The following is a 24,100-nucleotide window of genomic DNA, read 5'->3' as shown; positions in this document are numbered from 1 at the left end:
GGACCGGCCCGGCCTGCGCCCCGCCCGCCTCGCCTCGCCTCGCCTCGCCTCGCCCCGCCCCGCCCCGCCCCGAGGGTATCGGTCGCTACGGGCCGGCCCCGCCGCCTTTCCGGTGAGGTCGCGCAGCCCACGGGGCTGCAGTACTGGGTCGGGGCGGCGGGGGGCGCTGCGGGGCTGCAGTGCAGGGTCGGGGCGGCGGGGGGCGCTGCGGGGCTGCAGTGCAGGGTCGGGGCGGCCGGGGGCGCTGCGGAGCGGGGGGGGGGCGGTGCTGAGGGCGGTGCTCCCCCCCCCCCCCCCGCCCGCGCCGCGGCTGGATATCGGCCCCTTGGCACCTCAGCCGGTGGCAGCGGCGCGGCGGGCTGGGCGCAGGCAGACGGTGCCAACGGCCGGTCCCCTCCGCCGGGGGTCCTGCCGCAGCCCCTGTCCCTGACCCTGCCCCTGCTCCCTCTTCAGCCGCGCCGCTCCCCGCAGGCGCGGAAACGTCCGGGGCCCGGGGCTCGACCCTGCCCGCCGGGGCGGCCCGGAGCGCGGGAGGCTGCCGAGCAGCGGGGCCTGGCCGGGGGCCGGGGGGCTTATGGTCGAGGGGAGCGGGCCGGGGGCTGCAGCGGTGCGAGGCTGTGCCGGGGGAAACACCAGAAGGGCCAGAGCCCGGCTGGGACTTGGCTTGGCTGGTGCCGGCCCGGGCGGTGTGGAACGCTCCTGTGGACGCCTCAGGAGCAGGAGGATCAGGGCCCCTCGGTCCTGTGTGGGGTGAGGGGGGAAACGGCGCCAAAGGCTGAGGTACTTCATGCCGCCTTTGCCTCAGTCTTTGATAGCAAGACGAGTTGTTCTCTGGGCACCCAGCGCCCTGGCTGGAAGGCAGGGAGCGGGAGCAGAATGAAGCCCCCGTAATCCAAGGGGAAATGGCCAGCGACCTGCTGCTCCACTCAGACACAGCCAGGTCTGTGGGGCTGGATGGGACCCAGCCGAGGGTGCTGAGGGAGCTGGTGGAAGTGCTCACCGAGCCACTGTCCATCATCGACCAACAGCCCTGGCAAACTGGGGAGGCCCAGCAGACGGGGCTCAGCCAGTGTGACACCATCTACAGCAAGGGTTGGAAGGAGGATCCGGGAGCTGTGGCCCTGTCAGCCTGGCCTGGGTGCCGGGAAAGGTGGTGGAGCAGATCACCCTGATGGCCATCACGGTGAAGGTGATGGAGCAGATCACCCTGATGGCCATCACGGGGAAGGTGGGTGATGGAGCAGATCACCCTGATGGCCATCACGGGGAAGGTGGGTGATGGAGCAGATCACCCTGATGGCCATCACGGGGAAGGTGGGTGATGGAGCAGATCACCCTGATGGCCATCACGGGGAAGGTGGGTGATGGAGCAGATCACCCTGATGGCCATCACGGGGAAGGTGGGTGATGGAGCAGATCACCCTGATGGCTATCATGGGGAACGTGGGTGATGGAGCAGATCACCCTGATGGCCATCATGGGGAACGTGGGTGATGGAGCAGATCACCCTGATGGCCATCACGGGAAAGGTGATGGAGCAGATCACCCTGATGGCCATCACGGGGAAGGTGGGTGATGGAGCAGATCACCCTGATGGCCATCATGGGGAAGGTGGGTGGTGGAGCAGATCACCCTGATGGCCATCACGGGGAAGGTGGGTGGTGGAGCAGATCACCCTGATGGCCATCATGGGGAAGGTGGGTGGTGATGGAGCAGATCACCCTGATGGCCATCACAGGGAAGGTGGGTGGTGATGGAGCAGATCACCCTGATGGCCATCACGGGGAAGGTGGGTGGTGATGGAGCAGATCACCCTGATGGCCATCATGGGGAAGGTGAGTGATGATGGAGCAGATCACCCTGATGGCCGTCATGGGGAAGGTGGGTGATGATGGAGCAGATCACCCTGATGGCCATCATGCGGCACGTCGGGACAGCTGGGGGTCAGGCCCAGCCAGCGTGGGGTTATGGAAGGCAGGTCCTGCCGGAGGGACTGATCTGCTGTGACAAGGTGACCTGCCTGGCAGCTGAGGCAAAGGCTGTGGCTGGTCTCTGCCTGGGCCTCACTGAAGCCTTGGACACCGTCTCCCACAGCATCTCCTGGAGAAACTGGCTGCTCCTGGCTGGGCCGGGGGGCCCCCGCGCTGGGCTGGCCGAGCCAGAGAGCGGCGGTGGATGGAGTCACATCCTGCTGGTGCTGGGCACACGGGGTGTCCCCAGGGCTCAGTGCTGGGGCCAGTCCTGTTTAATGTCTTTATCGATGATCTGGGTGAGGGGATCGAGTGCCCCCTCAGTGAGTCTGAGAGGACGCCCAGCTGGGGGAGCGTTGCCGTGCCGGGGGGCAGGGGCTGCAGGGGGGCTGGGCAGGCTGGGCCCTGCCCGGGGGTCACACCAGCCCCAGGAGCTGCGGGCGGGGGGCTGGGGGCTGCCCGGCGGGAAAGGGCCAGGGGGGCTGGTCAGAGCCGGCTGGGCATGAGCCCCCCATGTGCCCAGGTGGCCAAGGGGGCCAGCAGCCCCCTGGCTTGTGTCCGAAACAGCGTGGCCAGCAGGGCCGGGGCAGTGACCGTCCCCCTGCGCTGGGCACTGGGGGGGCCGCAGCTCGAGCCCTGGGCTCAGGTTCGGGCCCTGGTACAGGACAGACCCCGAGGGGCTGGAGCGTGTCCAGGGACGGGCAGGGGCTGGGGCAGGGGCTGGGCACAAGCCCTGTGGGGGGTGGCGGGGGGAGCCGGGGGGGTTCAGCCTGGGGAGGAGGGGGCTCCGGGGGGGCCGATGGCTCCCTACAGCTGCCCGACAGGGGCTGTAGGCCGCGGGGGTCGGTCTCTGCTCCCAAGTGACAAGGGCCAGGACAAGGGGAAACGGCCTGAAGCTGCACCAGGGGCGGGTTAGGTTGGGTATTCAGAAGCATTTCCTCACCGAAAGGGTGGTCAGGCATTGGAACAGGCTGCCCAGGGAGGTGGTGGAGTCACCATCCCCGAGGGTATTTAAAAAGATGTGTAGATGTGGCGTTTGGGGACGTGGTTTAGTGGTGGGCTGGGCAGTGCTGGGGTAAGGGTTGGACTTGGTGATCTTAAAGGTCTTTTCCAGCCTAAAGGATTCTATGATTCTATTCCCTCTGTGGGCAGCTGTGCCTCAGCACTTGAGTGAAGCAGCTGCTGTGATGGACGCCATGCTGTCGGGGCTGTGTTTGTTGGACTTGCCTGCATTTCCGAACACCTCTGTAAAAAAAGTGACACAGAAAGTAAAGAGGAGGCTGTTATGTTTTTATGGCTAATAATGAAAGGTGGCAACCTGGCAAGGAGATTTGAATTAGTCTGGGTTATACATTGAGCTGTATGGCAACCAGCTTGAAAAACAAGATCCACTGGTAAACCAAGGAAGCAAGCAGATAGGTAAGTGCAGGTGATCCCAGTGGATGGCAGGGACCCTGGAAAGGCTCACGGACATGATAGTAGCCCCCTGGCAGGATGAACACAGATGCTGTTGGAGAAAGCCAGCTATAAAGATGAGCTGGCCAGTAGGTTGTTTAAGGTGGGGAGGAAGGCACGACGGAGTTGCAAATTCCCCTGGCTTGACAGGGCAGGTAGGTGCTGTTTGTTGCCTTTTCTTGCTGCTGTCTTTGATAGCCGCTGCTAGGGGTACGGTGTGTATCTTTGAGTAGCAGTTTTGTACATCAATTATGTATAGACGCGATAAATCTCTTGGGCACTTTCAGCATCAAGAAAACATCGTTTTGTAGTTCGTAGTTTTCCTTGTTCTGTGTTTCCCTTTGTGCCTGGAGAGCTGCAATGGTTACTGCTTTGTGTGGGGATGATTCGTCAGAGCATGCTGCACATGCGTTGGGGAAATAAAGCGTGAGCCCTGAAGAGCTCGAGTGAAAATCTGGGGATAAGATTTAACTGTTGTTTTGGAACCAGTAGAGGGAGTACCACGTGCTTTTTCAAAAGGAAAACCATCATGGTTTGCAAAATGCTTGGGGATTTACATGTAATGCACACATGCATGCTTTCCTGGAAAGTTTTGCTTTGAAGACTGAGAACAGACATGGACATTAATAGTATGGTGTGTCAATTTTGCTTTGCTGTAGTAATTGTTTTTATTTAACATTCTCTTTGAAGCCAACATGTCTCGAGAGACTGGAAGTGAAGCGCAGCAGTCTCAAGGTGCTCAACAGTCACAAAGTGGTACCAGTTCCTCTTCCAGTGGGTCACAGAGTGCTAGTCAGTCTTCCTCAAGTTCTGGCACCGTCAGTTCTTTGGACACTGTTCCCACTCAGGAGCTTCCATCGATCCCCGAGGACCAGGAATCTGAAGAACTTGTTCCTCAGCCTTGGGGTCGACTCTTCGCGCTTGGAAAAGGTTTCAGCAATTGTGGTATGTGCATACTGTAATAAGACCCTTGGTTCATTTGTAGTACCTCAGAGAAGTTTTGAGTAGCTTGGTAGAGAGCAGCGTCTTTTCATTTTCAAATTAAGTACAAGCAAATTTAAGTACAAACCTGCAACTTTTGCAGTGATGTTGTACCATGCTACATCCCGGTGTTCACACTGAGTACCCAGATACACAGCTTCCATAGACTTAGAGGAGTTCTGAGGTATTCATATTCTTCGTTAATTGCTTCATTTTTCCATTTCATAATGCATTTTGTTTATATATCATATGAGTCTCAGTATTGCTGAAGGTGAACTGAAAACTCAACTATTACTGAAGAGGGTAAAATTACTAAAATATGGTACAAGGTGTTGATAGTGCATGGTGCTTTGTCTGAATTAAGACAAATAAACTTGATTGTGTAGGAAGAATCTCGTCTTTGTTATCCTGTTCACTACCCTTTGGCATCATTCTGTAGTGCCACAGTTAATAACTTCCTGCAATTTTATGTTTTCTCTCTGCTTTACTTCCCCTTTCTCTGCAGACTGTGTGAATGATGAATACTGGTTTGGAAGAGACAAAAGCTGTGATTATAGTTTTTCTAAGCTAGGCTTGTCTGAGACTGGCTTCTACCAAAACTATAGCAAGAAGCATTTCCGAATTTTCAGGGTAGGTGCTAAGCAGGTTAACTCTCTTTTTCTATCTTGGCATAATTGAAAAAGATTGTCTTTGGTGGGGGTGGATGCTAAATAATTCAAAGTTTAAGTACCTTCACTGTTGCTTCCCTTAATAAGACTCTTGGCAATGCTCCATTATCGGGGTCTATGAAATAACCTCAGTAGTCTGATTTCCTGAGCCAACAATAGTGAATTTCTATAGTCTGTCATATCTTTACAGTAAAGTAATTTTTCCCCTGCTCTTATCTTTCCCGGTTTTTTTTCTCTTTGAGGAAATGGGTCCAAAAAATTCCTATGTTGCCTACATTGAAGACCACAGCGCAAATGGAACTTTTGTTAATAGAGAGCTCATTGGAAAAGGGAAGAAGCTTCCACTGACTCACAACTCTGAAATTGCACTGTCTATACAGACTAATAAGGGTAAAATGTGCTATAACATAAGTAGTTTCTTTATGTGTTGACCAAGAGCGCGTTTCTGCAGTGATTTGAGTATGTTTCTTGCAAACTGAGCTTCTTCATGTGTGCTGTTAAAATACAGCTATGAATCGATGTTTTAGTACTTGAATAAAAACTACCCATATCCACCTCAACCCTAGAAAAAAATGGGAAAAAAAGAAGAAAATTTAGAAGAAGCTGCGTCAGGAATCACCTTACTAGAGTATAAACTTTGATTGTTGTTTTCCTGGTTTTGAAACATTTTTGTGCTTGAGTAGCTGTGTCTGTGTGGGTGGGAACAGGGGAAACGGACTATTCAAGGGAAGTTGAAAAAATCCCAAGTACTTACTGGTGCTGCATAATAATTAAAAAACCCTCTTAAAAATTAGCAGGTTTGGGGGTTTGTTTCTTTATCTTTGCTTTCCCACTAAGATGCTGTCATCCTGATTGTCACTTCTCTTTGTTCCCTGCTGTGACATCAGAAATCTTACCTATTTCGTCCTGAAACATAGTGTTAATCGATCAAGCTCTGTTGTGAAGTTAATACCAAAGATGTCTTTTTCAGTAATAAGATCACCTACCTAACCCAATAGCTGATGTCATTTATAGCATCAATTAACTTTTTATATATTTATGTTTTTCTTCTAGCAGGCAGCATTTTCTTAGTTACGTTGTTGACTATAAAAGCTCAGGAAGCACAGTTGTTTATTACAACAAAATTTTAAAGTTAATAACAGGAAAATGATTTCCACTCATCTTCCTAGTGTTTGTATTTTCTGATCTTACGGTGGATGATCAGTTGGTGTTCCCTAGAGAACTCAGAGAGAAATACATCATGTCAAAGACTCTGGGAAGGTAAGCATCATTCTTTCTGCAGTATTAAGCATTAATTTTGTTACCGTTTTCAGTACCTTGTGCTGGAATGATTACTAGTGTTAATTGAGCTGCTGTTTAAAAAAAAAAAAAGAAGAAAAGAATGAGTGATAACACCTGAGCAAACCTGTTCTTTACAACAGCTTAAACAGGAATTTTGGCTTTATTCCTATAATTGGCTTGGGGTTTGTAATCTACCATTAGTTGTGAAACCCAGTTTGTTGGTTTTTTTCTCTGGAAGAGAATAAGGTCTGTAGATTTTTGACAAGTTTTCAATTGTATATTAATTTACTCAGTTATTGGAAGTAGAAGGAAGAGCTTTATGTCAGAATATAGCTTTCTACAATCAGTGTTGATACAGAAGGGGAAAGAACTGTTGTTGGGAAAAAGAGAGGCTATCTTAGGTGGAGGCTACTTTTTTATCTTTTGGAAAAAGATGGTCAGTGAAGAATTTGGACAAGAATGGTTAAAGAGGAAACAAATCCAAGTGCAAAATACAAGGATCTCTTTTTGTAATAAAATCACTACTTAGTAAAAATAGAAGTATTGTCATACCTGTTCTTCAGATTTATGCAGCCTGGTGCTGATAGAACTCTTCAGTAGGTTGTCTTCTCTTAAATGCAGTTTTGTGATGGAAATGCTGACAGAGCTTGTCCTTGATATTCACTGGTACCGTGTACAAACAGATCAGTTGCTTTAAATATTTACTCCTGCATTTTTGAATGGGTGGCCCTTGGGATCACTTGCTATTTAAATAGACTTCCTAACTATTGAATGCTATCTGAGAAAGTTTTGACAACATGCCATATTCAAGAAGTTGGAAAGCAGCACCCTCAAACTGTGTGTAATCCAGTGCTTTCATTTCATTTGTCTATACTTGTTAAGCGGATTTTTGAAAAGTATTTGTAAGCATTAACATAGCTGTGCTTTTACCTTAGTGGTGCCTGTGGAGAAGTCAAACTGGCATTTGAGAAGAGCACTTGTAACAAAGTTGCGGTAAAGATAATCAATAAGCGGAAGTTCATGGCAAGTGGTATTAGAGAGGCAGTAAGTATTTTGGTTGGTTTGTCTGTTTTTGGCCATCTTGCAGTGGTCTTGAAATATTTGGTAACCACTCTGACTCCCCAGCTCTCTTCAGCTACAGAGGGTTTTCTTACTTAATGTCTTCTGTATGTAATTTCAAAATGCCTTTTGATCTTACAGAATCTATAGAATTCTGTAGAAAATGCTTGCTTTTATTCTTTGACCATGTTGCATTATGTTCATAATTTAGGACTGTTTGTTAATGTGATATATACAAAAGGTGGTGGGGAGTCTTGTGGGGTTTATCTCCTAAAATGCATCAGATGGGAACATCATAACCAGCAGAGTCTGACCAAAAATTTACAAACTCTGCTAATTTTGTTGTATTCTCCATCATAATACTTTTTAATAAAATTGTATGATTTCATGTGTCTAGTCTTGTAGCAGAAGCCTGAATTTGAAGGAGAAGAACAAGCCAAGTGGCTTTACTCCAACATGAGAAAGAGACCCAAGCAACTTCCTATCTATTACTCTAACTTTAATGTTATAGAAGGGTATAGGATAAACTTTGAAGAAAAGTACAGTTAGAGGCAAAAGTGCACGGAAGAAGGAGTTATGTAAGTTGTGCTGCTGTGGATTTACTAAAGTTGAATCAGGTTGGATTAACCTTATTAATTTCATTGATGAGAAAATGGACTTCAGAGCACAGATATGATATACAGAATTTGTCCAAACTGACAAAGTGTTTCATCGTGTACCTTATAGGAAACTACTGCTCGATCTGGGTAATATTTTTGTAAAGACATAAATTCTAAGGTGGAAAGGTGGCTGAGGAAAGGATGCCCAGAGGCTTCAGTGAGAGCAGAATTAGTTACTAGTGGAAATTTTGAGAATTTGTCTTGAGATTAGTCTTCTGGACTATTACATTTAAAGATCGTGGCACAAAAAGTGGGAATATACTAATTCAGCTCTTTGGCACTGACTCAAAGTCTCTGTTGATGGAAAGGAAGGTTGCAGTATCATGTATGAAGAACTGCTACTTTTGTATGCTGGAGTAACAGATGTTGGATAATGTTTAATGGTGCAAGATTGTGTGCTTCAAGATCAGCGACAATTTTTGCTGTAATCTGCACTTTTCTAGTTCAGAGGAGGAGGTAGATATACTTATTTGCAGATGAATATGTGACATCATTGTGACTGAAAATTGCAAAATGTAATTTTGGAACATTTCTAATATGGATTAAGAGATGCTGTTACCAGTTATAATTATTAAGAAATGCCATCGTACAAAAGAGAGATAGGACTGGTTCTGGAATGTTGTATATGGATTTGATCGTGTGTGTTCAAAGACAATTGATTTGGATTGGAAGAAGAACGAAAAAAACCCCGCTGGGTTAATTTCATGAGTTGAGCCTAAGCCACAGATTAAAAGAATCTCTTCATGTTATCTTGCAAAATAAAGGCTAGATGAGAATAGCATTTAATTTTAGGGTTAGCCCATATGGAAAGCATCTTGGAGGGAGGAAAGCTGTTTAAAGGACAATATTGATACATACTTGCCAAGATTTTTAAATTTTTTAGTTTGGAAATTAGGTGGAGATTTCTAACCTGCAGTATCTGGAGCAGTATCTTGGTACAGCTAGTGACAGCAGACTGTTCATTTACTTCACTGAAGGCACCTGATCAGTTTATGGAAAAAGATTATATGTTATGGTCAATTAAAGTAGCAAGGGACATGGAATGATGGCTCTTCTGGTACTGTCTTACTTCTAATGTGTCTTATTCCAGAACACACTGTCTTACCCAATATGATACTTGATTCTTTTGATAGAACCCAGCTTTTAATATCAATACGGAAATTGAAATTCTGAAGAAAATAGATCATGTGAGTGTTACTGTACATTTTTATTCCTTTTTGCTGCCCACTGTACTTCTGTAGTTCACTGACCTTAGTGTAGTAATTAAATTTTATCTCTTTAGGAAATGTTAAAGGATGCATGTAATTTTTCCTGTAAATAAGTCTATTGAGTGCTCCTTTTTTTCTCCTTTTAAGTATACTGTATCTTTGCAGATTGGAGGCTTTAAAACCTTGAGTAACAGAGATGTAAATCTGAGAAGAAACTTCACAGAAGTTTCAACCTGAAACACTGTTGTTGAAATCTTTCCTTGATGTGTGTTTTTGTAAATACTGCCAGATAACCAAATATAATGATTCCACTGGCAATTTCTTGAATTTGTATCCCCTCTTTTTCCTGCTTCCCCTCCTCACCCCCCCTTCCCCGCAAAAGGCATTTCTTTTACTTCCTTAAGTAGAAAGTTTGTATAGCTTAATGAACTTGCCCTTGCTTCCCAATGTACTATTGCATATAAAGAAAACACTGAGGGTATGGTAACTCACAGCTGGAAAAAATAAGGGTGCTTGTTGAGCTGTACTCAGTGCAAGAGTTGAATGTTTTTGTGTGTGTAGGTACAGGGGAGAAGACAACACACTTGAATATTAAGTGTTTGCCAAAGCCTGGGGTGCTAGTTGGTTGTTCTAAGTGTTAGTTTAACTGGCATGGTTGAAATCATACTGAAATAGGAACTTTAGGATGATAAACTGTTGATAATGTCAGTTTTTACAAATTATTCTACTTTTTTCTGTGTGTCCATTTGTGTTCCCTTTTTTATTAGCCTTGTTTAATCAAGATCAAAAACTTCTTTGAAGCAGAGGATTACTACATTGTTTTGGAATTGTAAGTTACCTGTTTGAAAGTAAATGCATAAAATGAAATGTTTTTCATAGCCGCAGAGCATGTGTCTAGTTCTGAACTCGGTGTGTGTGTGGGGGTTCGTTTGTTCTGTTTTTTCTTTTGCTGGCTTCCACTGCTCTCTGAAACCTCTGTAAAATTAGGAACTAGAATAACCAGGTGAGTAATCCTTCAATGGTGTGAAGGCACTTAGTGCCTGGATAGCTACCCACTATGCTCCTGTTGTGGATTGCTGCCACTGTTTTGATTTTGAGTCCTAAGAGGAGGCTGATCAAAACTCTTGCAGCAATGCCCAATGCAGACTTGGGAGATTAGGTCTAATTCAGCAGTGTGTGCTGTGCTTACAACATTGCTCACTCATTTTCGGAAATATATTCCTTCTCTGTAGCCAAAATAGCCAGATGTTTTGGTCTCTCTCTTGTTTAATGAGATGAAACTTTAGGAAGTAATATATTGACCTGAATATATTTAACACCTGCATTTGTTTTAGGATGGAAGGAGGAGAATTGTATGACAGAGTGTCAAGGCCAATCAAGATGAAAGAAGCTACCTGCAAGTTGTATTTTTATCAGATGCTGTTGGCTGTAAAGGTACATAATCATGAATTCTTCCCAGAAAAATACAGTTATGCATATGAATGTCAGTCAGAAGAAATTTTTTTGTCATTTGTCACTTCTGAAATCTGTGCAAGCAATCAACACAGTGCTTTTCATAGGATACTTTAACAAAATTCTTCACCTCAGTGCAGCCAAAGAACATTCAAACACTCTTACTATAAACAGGGACGAACGTAATACTACAGGCTGTGCTCACTGGTGGCAGGATTATTGTGAGACTTCTAGCAGTGTGTGGGCAGAGTCATCCGTGTAGCAGGCTTCAAAAAAATTAGTGGTCAGATGATTTACTATGTGCTCCTGAATAAGCATTTCAGTTCAGTAGACAACTGACTTCAAGACTACTTTTAATAGGTCTGAAATACTAAATATTGGGTCCTTAGATAAATTTCTTCTAAATTCATGAAATGGTAAGTAAGCATGTTTCATTAGTAACACCTGCAAGATTGTTTTCTACCTCTACTTAATTGTCTGGACCTGACTATGCTTTCAGATCAATTATTTTCCTTCTTTCTTTTGGCTCAGTTTTAATATCTTGCAATTGCCAAAACCAGAAACTTAATAGTTGTTCTGTAGTAGGCATTAATAAATAATAAACCTAGAACTATTTCCCTCATTAGTGAGTAAACTATTGTATTTTTCCCCAATTCTCATTTTTGAGACGGCCAGTCATGTAATAAAAGCGGTGTCATTACCTTCTGCTTCATAATGATACGATGTTTTTAGATATACTAAAGAAAAGCTTCCCTTCAGTGTAAATGTGAAGACATCTCTAGTATGTATTTTGTACTACTTATTATAATGTTAGAATCAGTTGTTCCTAGTTTTAACACAGACTTTGTTGTATCTTAATATGCCAGTCATTTATGACTGAACTTTGATTCTTGCTTGCTGTGAAATGCTCTCCTAATGAAGCCAGAAGTCTGTTCTCAGATTTGGAGTCAGTAGAAAACTGGGTAGCAGACCCGCATGTAGGCTTCAGAACTACAGATAAGGGAACAAGTCTACACTTGCCTCAAGAAACTTAACTTTTTCCAAAATCCTTTGTGTATTTAACCTGACGTTGATCTTCTATCTCATCCTTGCCCAGTTTTCCTAGTTATATTATCAAGTTTTTGAACCCTTTTTCAGCCTCCAGTTCTTTGATGACTGAGGTATTTTTTAAATCTGTCTGCTATTACTCACCAGTGTGAGGACTGTTGTGGCATTGTGAACTTAACTGTCTCTGCAAACTGAAACTTGGACTCGTATTTAAGAGGGTATGGTCACACAATAATAATGACTAAAAGAAAGAAGAGACGTATGGAAAACCAGAGTTCCTACAAAGGCAGCATAGAACTTTGGTTTTCCTTAGTGCTGTTGCTTTTGCGGACATGAAGAAAGAAGTCTAGCTTTCCAGAATGGGAAGGATGGAACGCCTTCCCGGTCTACATGCTGTGCTTGCATTGAGATTTGGCATTTGAAGCATAATGGTTTCTAAGGTTGGGGTGGTTGGGTTTGTTTGTTTGTGTTTTTTTTTTTTTAAGTGTCATAAGCTATGTAGCTTCACATGCATGCATGCTTCTTGCACAACCATTTCAGTTATACTGCTATTGCTACATGAAAAATTGGAAAGCTTACATTTTTAAAAAGTTGGTAGTCTGTTTTTCTTTGATTATATATCTGAATATGTCTAGTATCTCCATGACAATGGAATTATACACCGCGATCTAAAGCCAGAGAATGTGCTACTTTCATCTTCTGAAGAGACATGTCTTATAAAGGTAAGGAAACTTACATTTCTTCTTGTTCATTTAGAAATTTGGGAGTATTCCTTCCCATTCTTCTCAATGTTTAGTTGAACACAGGAAAAAATTACGCAATTACTCAAACTATGAAGTAACTTAAAACATTGAGGGTTTTTAAAATAATTTTAGTTTTATTTTTGTGGATGTTTCAACCCATACACTTACCTAAGAACAACTGAGAAGTGTTGTGCTTATGTAGCATTTAATTGAGTATACAACTTCAAATGCTGAATTTTTTTTTCTCAATAAAATCTAAATTCTTCAACTACAGACAGCATTTCCACAAATATCCAGGCTGTATGGTGACAGGTTTTTTCATTGCTGTGATTTTTTTTGTGTTCTTTTTTGGGGGGGGGCAGAGGGCAGAGAGGGTAGAGCTGGGTTTTTTTTGTGGGTAGTTTTGTTTTGTTGGGTTGTTTTCCCAAGATAAAGCATTGAATAAATTTGCATTCTAAACTGCTGATTTTGCAAGTAATCTGTTCCAATAAGTTACAGGTCCTTTATTCTTTGGCTGTCTATTTACATACAAATCTGAGAGTACTTTTTGTTGGTGTAAAGTGTGATCCTGTCTCATATTTCTCTCTACTCCTCCTCTCCTGTTCTTAGTTGTTTGCTGAATACTTAATAGTGTTAGGAGTAAATTTTGCATAGTCATGTACTGGAACTGACTTGGAAGGAAGAAACTTAATGTAACCTCCTGATGTATGTTGACAGTATGATATGTTCTAGTACAATCAATCCTAATATGTAATGCATTACCATTTTTAAATACAAGATTACAGATTTTGGACAATCCAAGATTCTTGGAGAAACTTCTCTTATGAAAACATTATGTGGTACTCCCACGTACCTTGCTCCTGAGGTTCTAAATTCACTTGGGACTGCTGGATACAGCCGAGCTGTGGACTGCTGGAGTTTAGGAGTTATTCTTTTTGTATGGTAAGAGATTGTGTAGATGCTACCTTCATTGGGCAGTCATTAACATACATGGCTCGAGATTTGGAAACCTCATGATCTTTATTAGGAAGCAAAAATGTGTTTAAAACTATATACATCTAAAAGACGCTATGATGGCAGATGCTTTAAAATGTGTGATTTTAGTGTTTCAGTCACTATGACAAAATCTGTGTTTTAACTTGTTTTCTTCTTTTATATAGCTTGTGTGGATATCCACCATTTAATGAGCAAAATACTCGGCTATCTCTGAAAGATCAAATCACTCGTGGAGAATACACGTTCATTCCAAAAGAATGGAAGCATGTATCAGACATGGGTATGACTCCATTACGGGGGTAGTAGAATAGCTAGCTCTTTTCTTGTAGTTTTTGTTTTCCTTTAACTTCCTTTCAGCTGTATGGCACATTGCATGTTGATATGTTTAGTTCTTAAAGTAGTCTCTTAAAATGTTTTGGTTTTTTTAAGTTCAAAGTTGAAACATTGGAAAGAGCAGATATATTTTCATTAAAGAGATTTCTTAGTAATATTTAGCTTCGTTAACTACAGAAGTACAGAGTTTGTGAGGACATATGTCTATTTTCCCTCTTTTCGCTTTTTCTTCCGATTTTATCAAGCTGGTCTACAGACTTTGCCCTGCTCAAAGACTCTTCAAATGTTGAACAAAAAATGCCAGGGATTTAAGGGATATGAGTTAGAATTCTGAGAGAGAAATGTTAAGAATAATTTCATGGTGCTGGTCTTTGAGCTTAAAATATCAGCCACATTTGTGGAATTGGCTATGAAGTATGGCCCACTCTAAGCTAAGTAGCCTGCAAAACTATTTGAGTTTTTGCATAGCAAACAAAAATGGTTGTTACTGTCTGCATGCTTTTCTTGTGCACAAAATAATTGTAGTGTTTGCCTTGGATACTCCTTTGTACATGCAGAGGAGTTTCTAATCAATGATGTGATCATTCTTTTTCTGATAACTTTACCAAATATAACTCCTTCCTGAATTATTTGAAGCTTATTCAATAATAAGTCAGACATATGAGAATGGAAATTATGTTAATGTCATACATATTCCTGATGGTATGTGCAACAGAATAATGCAGTGCAATGAAAAGTAAATCTTGCCAAAATTTCTTTAAATACCGTGTTTTTCACAGTGTCTATTAAGCAGTTTCTGAAGAAAATATGTTACGTTGAACATGCGTGTGTATGTCTTGACTCTTCCATCTTCCCAGATGGATAATCTGCTTTCTAAGACACTGTAAACCAGGAAACTAAATTAAGCTGTCTTTGCTTGGCTGCAGTAATACTGAAGCTTTTAGGAAAACACTGAACTTCCCGTTCATGCTTAGAACATAAATTGTGGACATGCCCAGTATATCTGCTGGTAATTTTGGCACACTGGGAGGTGTTGAATCATGTGTATGTGAAGGAAAATGGTTACAGTCTGCAGCCCTCCCTGTGCATAGAAAAAAGAAAAGCGATCTGCCCAGCCAGTATTTTTGGGCATTGTTCTGAAGTGTTGTAAGACACACCATTGTGCATAGCTTTGGTGTATGCATATTGCAGAACTTATTTTCAGGTAATGAATTTACTGATCATATGCCAACCAACTTTTTTTATTATCTTAGCTCTGGATCTTGTGAAGAAGCTGTTAGTAGTGGATCCAAGCAAACGTCTTAAAACAGAGGAGGCCTTAGAGCATCCTTGGCTTCAGGTAGGAACTGAGTCTTAACTGAAGTGCAGCACAGATGGGTTGTTCTGGGGATATTCTTGATGTGAAGTCAAAGGCAGTTCAGTAGCCTGAATATTGGGAGGTTTTGTTGATACAGTGTAATTTACTTCTGCAAGGAAGCAGGGGAACGCTGGCTGCTCTGATCACCAGTGATGTAATGGTGCCTGATCCACTTCTGTGGAGAACACTGTAAAAGGGATACAGTGATGGGCAACGAGAGCTTCAATTCTTTAGCTTCAAGGGAATAGCAACTGTTACCTTAATTCAGAGCTTAAGTCTGCCTGTCCATAGGTTGTCTCTGACAGTAGCCAACAGAAGAGCAACTGCATTTCATGCTTCTTACGGGCATGAGCTGCGCCTCTGCCAGCTGGCTATACAGTTTCTGCTGGCTGCTGTAAGACCAGAGAGATCCTGCTGCCAACTTACAGAAAGAGAAGAGTGAAGGAAAAGGCCATAAGCTTAGGAATTACTTGTTTTACTGGCATTGTCAATGACATGTAAGAGGAGCCATCAGATCCCAACCTGTAGGATGACAGATGCTGTAGCCACCACTTTCCTGTTGGACAGCTCTAAACCAAACAGAGTGAGCATTCTGAACAGACTGCTTCCTTGTTGGAAGCAAGACGATCTTGCAGCACCTTGTTGTGTGTCAAAGCCTTTGTGGGATGGAGCCTTCTCTTCTTTGCAGTGTACAGAACAGAGTTGCGTCCTTGCTTTCCCAACAAGTAAATGCTGTCTCTGCAGCACACGGATTTTCTTCTTTTCCTGTTCTTGTCTTTTCCTCTTGCAACAGCAGCTAGACCCCCTGTTGCTTTTCAATGTGTTTATCTTCTTGGCCTGGTATGCTTTCTTGGTCCTTCAGCCACAGGGTTCTTTGCAACTGTTGCTCTTGCTATTTGTAGTCTTGTAGCCTTGCCTGACGCTGTTCAGTGCCTTTTCCCACCCTAAACACCTCTGCTTGATTTGCTTAATTTGATTTCTCCTTTGCCCTCTACTTTGTCATGAGGTATCCATAGGTACATTTTACCTTGCCACATCGCACACTCTTCTGCCAGGGAGAAAAAGTAGCTTCATCTCTTCTCCAAAGTGGTCACACTATCCTTGGTTTTGTGTCTGTTGCCTTTGCTCTTTATTATCTGGGTAACGCATTGTCTTTGTGGCTTAACTATCTAACAGCCCTGCAGCTCACATGACAACTTAGGCCCTCTCTGCACAGGCTGAGGGCATTTCTCAGCCTTGACAAATTTTCCCTCTTTTCACTTTTTACTCCTGATGCAGCCTGACCCATGCTAGAATGATGTGTCTTACTGCTGACTGTGTCAGGATCCTTGGCAACAGCCATAAGAACTTGTATAGGAGAGCTTTTTGTTTTCTCTGTCTCATGATCTTTGTTACATTGTCATATAAAGGTGGCTCAGAACAGCTTAGGTCCTTGCCAAGTAATGTCATCCTCTCAGACTAAATCTGCAGTATCTCATGGCTGATGACTCTGCAGTAACCTGCATTCAGGTAAGGGAGAAGGACTCAGATTCTGTGATTTTTCCACCTGTCCAGCTGAAAGAAGGAATTTCACAGTTCATATGTTCACTGTTCTGTGGTTACCCCATGGATGTTTGACTGGATCATATTTGATAGGCATTGTAGAGGGTACTGAAGAGTTCTGTCAGGCTAAACTAGGTCCTGTTCCAGCCTATCGCCTTTAGCTGAGTAGGGTGTAAGGACTCCTGCAGTCCTGTCATCTCTGGCCTTTCCATCGGAACAGCTGTGTTTTCTTTGTGGGAGGAAGATGAAACTGATGTTGATGTTAAGAGAACTGGACTTCAGTGGTCCTAATGGTAAATACCAACAGTGAGCTCCTCGTGGGGAGGCTTGGAGTAGGTAGAGCTTGCAAGTATCTGCCTGGGTCAGCACTGTAGATCAGTGGTGGTGTGGTTAAGCACAAGTGATAGGTATCTTCCTGCTTCTGTGCTGTGCCATCCACCTAGCTGCAAGTCTGTTGCTCTATTTAATGCCAGCCTTTCTGTCACTAATTCTTTCACACCAGCCAATTGGCATCTGCTAGAAGGTGTGGTGCCAGCTCAACAGCAGAGGTTGCCAGGCCTCTCTATCTTCATTTTTGTTGAAGGATACTGGTATTAAGCTGCTCTTCTCCATACTCTGGTCCTGCTTCAACACCCTTTGTATGCTTCCATGACCTGCTCTGAATTTAATGGAAAATCCTGGATCTCTGGATTTTTTTTCTCAGAAAATACAGCCCAATCTGCATCTGTAGCTAGTCTGTGCTTTCAAGTTTTTAGTCCCTGCAGAGAGGACTGCAAAAAAAAAAAGCATCGAGTACTCTGCTGAATGCCTTCTTTCAATACAACCAGCAGCTTCTGCATCCTTTCTGAGACAACCTTTAGAACTCTTTAACATCTGAGAATCAAGATGTGTTTTTTAGAGACCAAGTGTGATTGTGGTTCTGATAGGATGGACCTTTTCCTCTGAGCATCGTAACAGAGTCCCACTTCCTCATCTTGTTTGTGTGGGCAGGCAATACAGAATCCAGCAGAGTTTGTTTCTGGCAAGTGTCCAGTACTACTGTGTTCTTACTATGATGAGTATGAGTAAGTATCACTGGTTTGGGAACCCTCTGAGTAAGAGGTGATGGTTTCCCAGCCTCCTGTTACAGTTTAAATAGGTTTGTGAGAGGTAGTCTTTAGGTGGTCTTTTATTGATTTTGGCACTCTAGAGGTGACCACTGGGCCTGTGAGCTTTCCTGGGTATTTTTGCTTGAGGAGGCTGAAGAAAGTCACCCAGCCCACCTCTGAGCCACACAACGGGTTCTATTTATTCATTCCGAGCATAATGCTATTGATATTCTCCCACTGGGAGCAGTGTCTGGTTTCAGATGCTTAGCTAAAGAGCATAATAAACAGGGTGGGAGCAAGGGAGTATCGGTTGGTGCTCAACAGCTGGCAGCTTCATAAGACAAGAAATGTATTTGGATGACTTTTTAAGTCATTAACTCATCCTAATTATACTGCTGGGCATCAGAAGATTCTTCCTGGCATTCCTGTTTTTTACTGCTGTAGTCTTGTGTATAACTTCTACAGTGAGTTAATCAGATGTACATTCTTGCATTTAGATTATAATTCTGAGCAGGAAATGTTACTGATAAATGGTGCTACACTGATTGTAAGAATCGCTGGTACGCGTAGTGGGAAAGGGGGAATACAGGACAGTGATTTGGGCAAGCTAAGAATTTGAGATATTTCAGTATGTAAACTCAAGTTGTTAGCATCTTGATTATATACTCCCTTTAGGGACAGCTCTTCCTGTTATGTTTAATTTCAAAGACAGGACAAAAAGTTTCAGAAAGCATCATACTCGCAAATCCAAATGTCATCTACCATTCAGATTCCATTCTTTAAACTGTTTCCCTTCACGGGCTGTTACTAAGAGTATCAGTTGTTTATAGGTGATGTATGCTGCCTGCTTGGAAGGCCAACATCCGATATGTTCAGTTCTAGATATCACACACGTGAATACTACCACCAAAAGAGCTCCTTGAATGCTGTTACTGTGAGTAGTGAGAAGGAGTTACTGGCTCCCCACTCCCTCTTGTGTTGTCTGTAAGTATTGTCTTCAAAAGTTAGTATGGAAAAACCACAACAGACGCATACTTTATGTGTTCAGCTAATGCCTGTTAGGCCTCTCTAATGATTTTGGGTCCACCACAGGATTTTTAAGATATTAAAAGTAAGCATGTTCTCCAAACAAAGCTTAATTTCTACAGCTTTCTTTAAACCAGTAATACTTTCAAATTACTGTTTTGAATACCTGTGCTGTTTACTCCATTCTTTGCCTAAATCTAAAACTTTAAAACTTAGTGGGCTGCTTAAACCAAAGTACTACTCAGTGGAGACTTCTTACCTGTATTTGCCAGGTACTTGATAAAACATTTTTCAAAGGCATATAAACAATTGCCTCTGAAAACTTCACTGGGATCTTTTGAATGGGATGAGATTAGTTTGGTTGCATGCTGAAGAAAACCTCAGGTGTCTGTTATATACATGGAAAAATATTTATCTTCTTTTACCCATCAACTCAAATGTACCCACCGTCAAAACAGGTGACACTAGAAAAGAAAGACAAGTTCCAGTTCTTTATAAAATAAGCTGGATGTTTACATCAAAGCCTTTCTGTAGTGCTTAAACATACTTAAACCAAAAAAAGGAGATACTGCAAGACTCCGTAGCTTACCCCCTCCCCTGCCTTTACACAAAAAAACAGTTAAAATGTTTGAAATCCTTAGGAGCTCGATGATCCTTATTTCTAATTGTCTGTATTAGTGAATGTCCCCATTCACTTCTCTTTCAGTTTCCCAGTCTTTACTGTGATAATGGAACAAAATTATACAACCTGTTAGCTTCAGTCAGTTGTTCAGAATAAATGTCTGGTTTTGGTTCTAAATCAGTTGTTCAGTTGGTGAACACAGTCAGTGTTCAAAGCTCAGCCAGAGGAAATGATCTGTATTAAATTACTACGAGCAGCTACTTCATTGAGTCCTGGGAAAGGTTTAAAGACCTGATTTCAGGTTTGGAAGTCCAGTTTAGGGTTTGCAGGATATCTGTAGCAACCCATTCTAATAAAATTCCTGCAGGAGAAATAGCTGAAACTAGAGAATGAGATTTTCTTTTTAAAACAGAGAGTAGACTGTGTCAACTAAATGTCTTGTTTACACTGATTTCCTGTTCCCTGAGGTTGCCTGGCATATACCAAGAGCACCCCGCTCACTGGCAGCTGAACCAGCATGAGGTTACATGCTAGCTTTTTCTTTTGAAATGTGCCTGACTTTCTGCTAAACTAGCTGTTTTTAATGCAGAGTCTCTGCTGCCTTTCCCTCCCCTGTGCCATCCCTCCCTCCTCCTAAGGCTTCTGCAGCCAGGCCTGTTTGTGCACGATTGAACTAATAAGTCCTCTTCTTTTGCAATGCATCTCTCCCAGACACTTTCCCTCCGCTAATCTCAGCTTCTGGCTTACCACTTCGTGTAAACAGAGAATGAATGGTGTTATCCAGTGAACTTCTGCAGAGATATGAATGCTCTATAAAGATGCAATATTTGTTGATAATTGTTTGGGTTTTCAAAAGGGAAACTTCAGTGAAATGGCCAGATTCTGAATATTTGCTTTCCAGATGTTTCCATTTACAACGTTTCATAGTTTCTGTGGACTTACTTATGTTAAGGATAACTGTAGGATGCTTTTTAAGATAATGCATTTTTTTAAAGTTTTGTGTGCGTGTTCAGTGGTGTTTTGTGGGTTTTTTGGTTGTTGGGGTGTTGGGTGTTTTTTGTTAGGCTATAGGTGTTTTACTTGTTTTACTTGATTCTTCTGTACCTACTGTGTACAACAGGTTTGCTTTTGGCAGGGGAGTGGTAATGAAAACTGCCCAAATTTGGGATACTGATGAAGCTAAGCTAGTGGAAATGAAAATATGCTGTTAGAAAGGGAAGTCCTTATGAGAACAGAATGTAAATCTGTAAGGGAAATACTTGTTTTTCAAGAGTAATTAACTCTGTTTTGGTGAAAGCAGGCCCCAAGTCCTGATGAGGCCTCTTCTGATAAGGCTGACTAATTAATTACCTGCACAAACGTCTAGCCTGTATGTTCTGTTCTTTCAGTGTTGTTACACTTTGTTGAATGATATTGCAAGTTCAGTTTTAGCATGACTAGTATTAGCTAAGTGGTTATTGAGGGGAAACTGTTTCTTGAATGAAATAGAACTGCTTTTTCTTACCAGCACTGTACATAAACCACCTGCTCAAAATGCTGCTGTGCTGTGTATTAGAATCATAGAATCAGAGAATGGTTTGGGTTGGAAGGGACTTTTAAAGGTCACCTAGTCCAACTCCCCCTGCCTTAAGCAGGGACATCTTTCACTAGATCAGGTTGCTTAGAGCCCTGTCCAGCCTGGCCTTGAGCCGTTCCAGGGATGTGGCATCTACCACCTCTCTGGGAAGCCTCTGCCAGTGTTTCATCACCCTCATGGTAAAAAAAATAATTCCTTTTATCTAGTCTAAATCTGCCCTCTTTTAGTTTAAAACCATTACACCTTGTCCTATTGCGGCAAGCCCTATTAAAAAGTCTGTCCCCATCTTTCTCGTAAGTTCCCTTGAAGTACTGAAAGGCTGCTCTAAGGTCTCCCCAGAGCCCACTCTTCTCCAGGCTGAACAACCCCAACTCTTTCAGCCTATCCTCATAGGAGAGGTGCTCCAGCCCCTGATCATCCTTGTCGCCTCCTCCGGACTCACTCCAACAGGTCCATTTCTTTCCTGTGCTGAGAATTCCAGAGCTGGATGCAGCACTGCAGGTGGGATCTCAGTGGAGTGGAGGGGGAGAATCACCTCCCTCAACCCGCTGGCCACGCTGCTTTTGATGCAGCCCAGGATACAGTTGGCTTTCTGGGCTGTGAGTGCAGATTGTTGGCTCATGGCCAGCTTTTCATTCACCAATACCCCCAGGTCCTTCTCCACAGAGCTGCTCTCCATTCCTTCATCCTCCAGCCTGTATTGATACCTGGGGTTGCCCTAATGCACATGCAGGACCTTGCACTTGGCCTTGATGAACCTCACAGGGTTCACATGGGCCTCCTTCTCAAGTTTGTCCACGTCCCTCTGGCTGGCATCCCATCCCTCAGGCATGTCAACCACACCACTCAGCTTGGTGTGGTCTGCAAAGGTGCTGAGGGTGCGCTTGATCCCACTGCCTATGTCGCTGGTGAAGACAGTAAACTGTACTAGTCCCAATTTGGACCCCTAAGGGACACCTCTCGTCACTGATCTCCATCCAGACATTGAGCCATTGACCACTACTCCTGGATGCGACCATCCAGACAATTCCTTATCCATCGAATAGTCCATCCACCAAATCCAGATGTCTCCCATTTAGAGAGAAAGATGTGGGGGACTGTGCCAAAGGCCTTACAAAAGTGCAGACAGACGATGTCATAGCTCTTCCTGTGTCCACTGATGTAGTCACCCTGTCACAGAAGGCCACGGGGTTGCTCAGGCAGGACTTGCTCTTGGTGAAGCTGTATTAGGAAGGTGTTTATGTGGGGGGAAGTGGGGGAACCTCCTTTTCTCCTTTATCCATTCATTCTTTAATTGCTGATCCATTTCATTAGCCGAAGTGTAGGCTTTTCCCTTGAATATTCCATATACTACTTAGAGTTACGGCTTTTTTTACAGGATGAGGATATGAAGAATACATTTGAACAGCTGCTTGCTCAGACACATGGCAGTATGAATCCACCTCAAACATCAAAAATGGTATGTGTAACAGATTGTGTGAAGGTTACTACTTGATGCATAAACTAGATTTTGAAGTAATAATCCATAATAAGAAAATCAATTAATTTTGAGAACTTAAGAGAAATGTGCATTTTGGCTGTATGTAGCAGTCTTCTAATGATCTCTGCTTTCTGAATAGAAAAGCACTTCTGTGCTTTGGCAAGGCACTTTGTTTAAATGTATAGAAACAGTCTCCTAGGCTTTAAAGAATTGTTCATATATTTAAAATTGAATTGCTGAACATGTATGTTTTGATGGATTCAAGTCACAATGTTTAAGTATTCAAGGAAAAATTCTCATATTACTGAAAGTAATGGAAAGAAAGAAAGAAAGGATGCTATTGTGACATTCATTACCAGATGCTAATTAGGAGAATTTTAAACAGTAGTGGAAGATGAAACTGGGGGCAGTAATCTTATATGAGAAGGATCAAATATAATTAGATAGATCTTGGTAGAGAAACATTTGTTAGTCATGCTGTTTTTTTGGTCACAGGAGACTTTATCCAACATCTGTAATTCTGTAGCAAGTAAAACAGCTTGGCTCTGTCTTACCTGATTTCATGTAGCCATCCTGCTGTATCTTTCTTTTAGCCGACCAGAAAGCGTCTCCATGAAAATGAGGAAGAATCTGGCTCTTCTAAACATGCTGTTCCTTCTACATCATTTCAGAAAATGAGGTGAAAAAAAAAAAAAGAGAAAGTGACTTTGTTAATGATAAGTTTTTTACAGAAAGCAGAATTTTTATTTAAGAAAAATCTTAATAATGGAAAAACCGTTGAAGATGCAATTGCTAAATAAAAATAAATTTGCAAGGCTGAAGTGACTGCTGTGTATGTGTGAGGATCTACACAAATAGTCATGTTCCATTCCATCCAGCTGTCTGACTCAAGGCGAGTATGAGAAAAATGCGTGTTCTAAGTCACTAAAAAGTTTTAGGCTAGCTTCATCACCACCTACACTCTTTCTTCTGTTCCAGTTTCTAGGGTAGGCATGAAAATAGTGCTTAGACCTCACAGATCAAAAAGGAATATTAGGTTTGCTGAGCTTTTGCCTGAGACACAGTATTACCTGACACAAAATGCTGCCCACAGACTTCTGAGGACACATACTGATGTAAAACTACTGATGGAGCTTGAGGCACTTAGGAGTTCAGCTAAAGCTAAATACTAAATACTGGGCTGGCAGACTCAACAGTGTTGTGATCTGTGAAGTGGTTGAAGGCTTTCAAATCAAAAGTTACCATCTGCATGTTGTTTCTAACCAGTTTCTTCTTGAAAAGTGTTTACTATGTTTATTTCACTTAGGATGGACTGAGTAAGAGGAAATGATAACAAGTGATGTAAGGAAGATGTGTAAGTTCCTGCCAGACAAGAACTAGGAATTGAACCGAGAGATAAGCAGTTTTTAATTGCTTGTCCATTAAGTGAAAATTTTCGACTGTGTGCCTCTTACTAAATGATATTAATTTCATTATTGACTAAAGGGGAGCAATTTAGTAACTTTATTCTAAAACACGCATTTTCTGGTTAAAGGCATTTCCTGTAAATTGAGTTGG

At 43.0% G+C, this 24,100-nt stretch overlaps 1 protein-coding gene across 4 annotated transcripts; it reads left to right on the top strand.

The window, feature by feature from the left end:
- Positions 1-4: 4 nt before the first annotated feature.
- CHEK2 (checkpoint kinase 2) lies at positions 5-24,076 on the top strand. Of its 4 annotated transcripts, none has more exons than XM_056344334.1 (16): positions 5-112; positions 4,116-4,370; positions 4,912-5,036; positions 5,317-5,464; positions 6,244-6,334; positions 7,291-7,399; positions 9,207-9,260; positions 10,049-10,110; positions 10,616-10,715; positions 12,416-12,502; positions 13,302-13,465; positions 13,684-13,799; positions 15,106-15,191; positions 22,442-22,522; positions 23,137-23,222; positions 23,850-24,076. In XM_056344334.1, the coding sequence occupies exons 2-16, from the start codon at positions 4,121-4,123 to the stop codon at positions 23,857-23,859; spliced, it is 1,569 nt and encodes a 522-aa protein (XP_056200309.1). In that variant the 5' UTR covers positions 5-112; positions 4,116-4,120; the 3' UTR covers positions 23,860-24,076. The 4 variants fall into 4 exon arrangements, 1 of the variants encoding a protein (XP_056200309.1); XR_008822690.1 differs by lacking the exons at positions 5-112; positions 23,850-24,076 and adding exons at positions 18,670-18,823; positions 19,955-20,009 and having other exon boundaries at positions 2,808-4,370; positions 23,137-23,155; XR_008822692.1 differs by lacking the exons at positions 5-112; positions 23,850-24,076 and adding an exon at positions 18,670-18,823 and having other exon boundaries at positions 2,808-4,370; positions 23,137-23,291.
- The last annotated feature ends 24 nt before the right edge of the window (positions 24,077-24,100 follow it).

The sequence above is a fragment of the Falco biarmicus genome, chromosome 1, assembly GCF_023638135.1.
Source record: "Falco biarmicus isolate bFalBia1 chromosome 1, bFalBia1.pri, whole genome shotgun sequence".
Classification (NCBI taxonomy): domain Eukaryota; kingdom Metazoa; phylum Chordata; class Aves; order Falconiformes; family Falconidae; genus Falco; species Falco biarmicus.
This window is presented reverse-complemented; position numbering and strand designations above follow the sequence as displayed.

Coding starts and splice junctions, on each gene's coding strand:
- CHEK2 (XM_056344334.1), top strand. CDS start 4,121: ATGTCTCGAGAGACTGGAAGTGAAGCGCAGCAGTCTCAAGGTGCTCAA. Junction 7,400..9,206: donor CAAGTGGTATTAGAGAGGCA/GTAAGTATTTTG, acceptor TTCTTTTGATAG/AACCCAGCTTTTAATATCAA. Junction 9,261..10,048: donor TTCTGAAGAAAATAGATCAT/GTGAGTGTTACT, acceptor CTTTTTTATTAG/CCTTGTTTAATCAAGATCAA.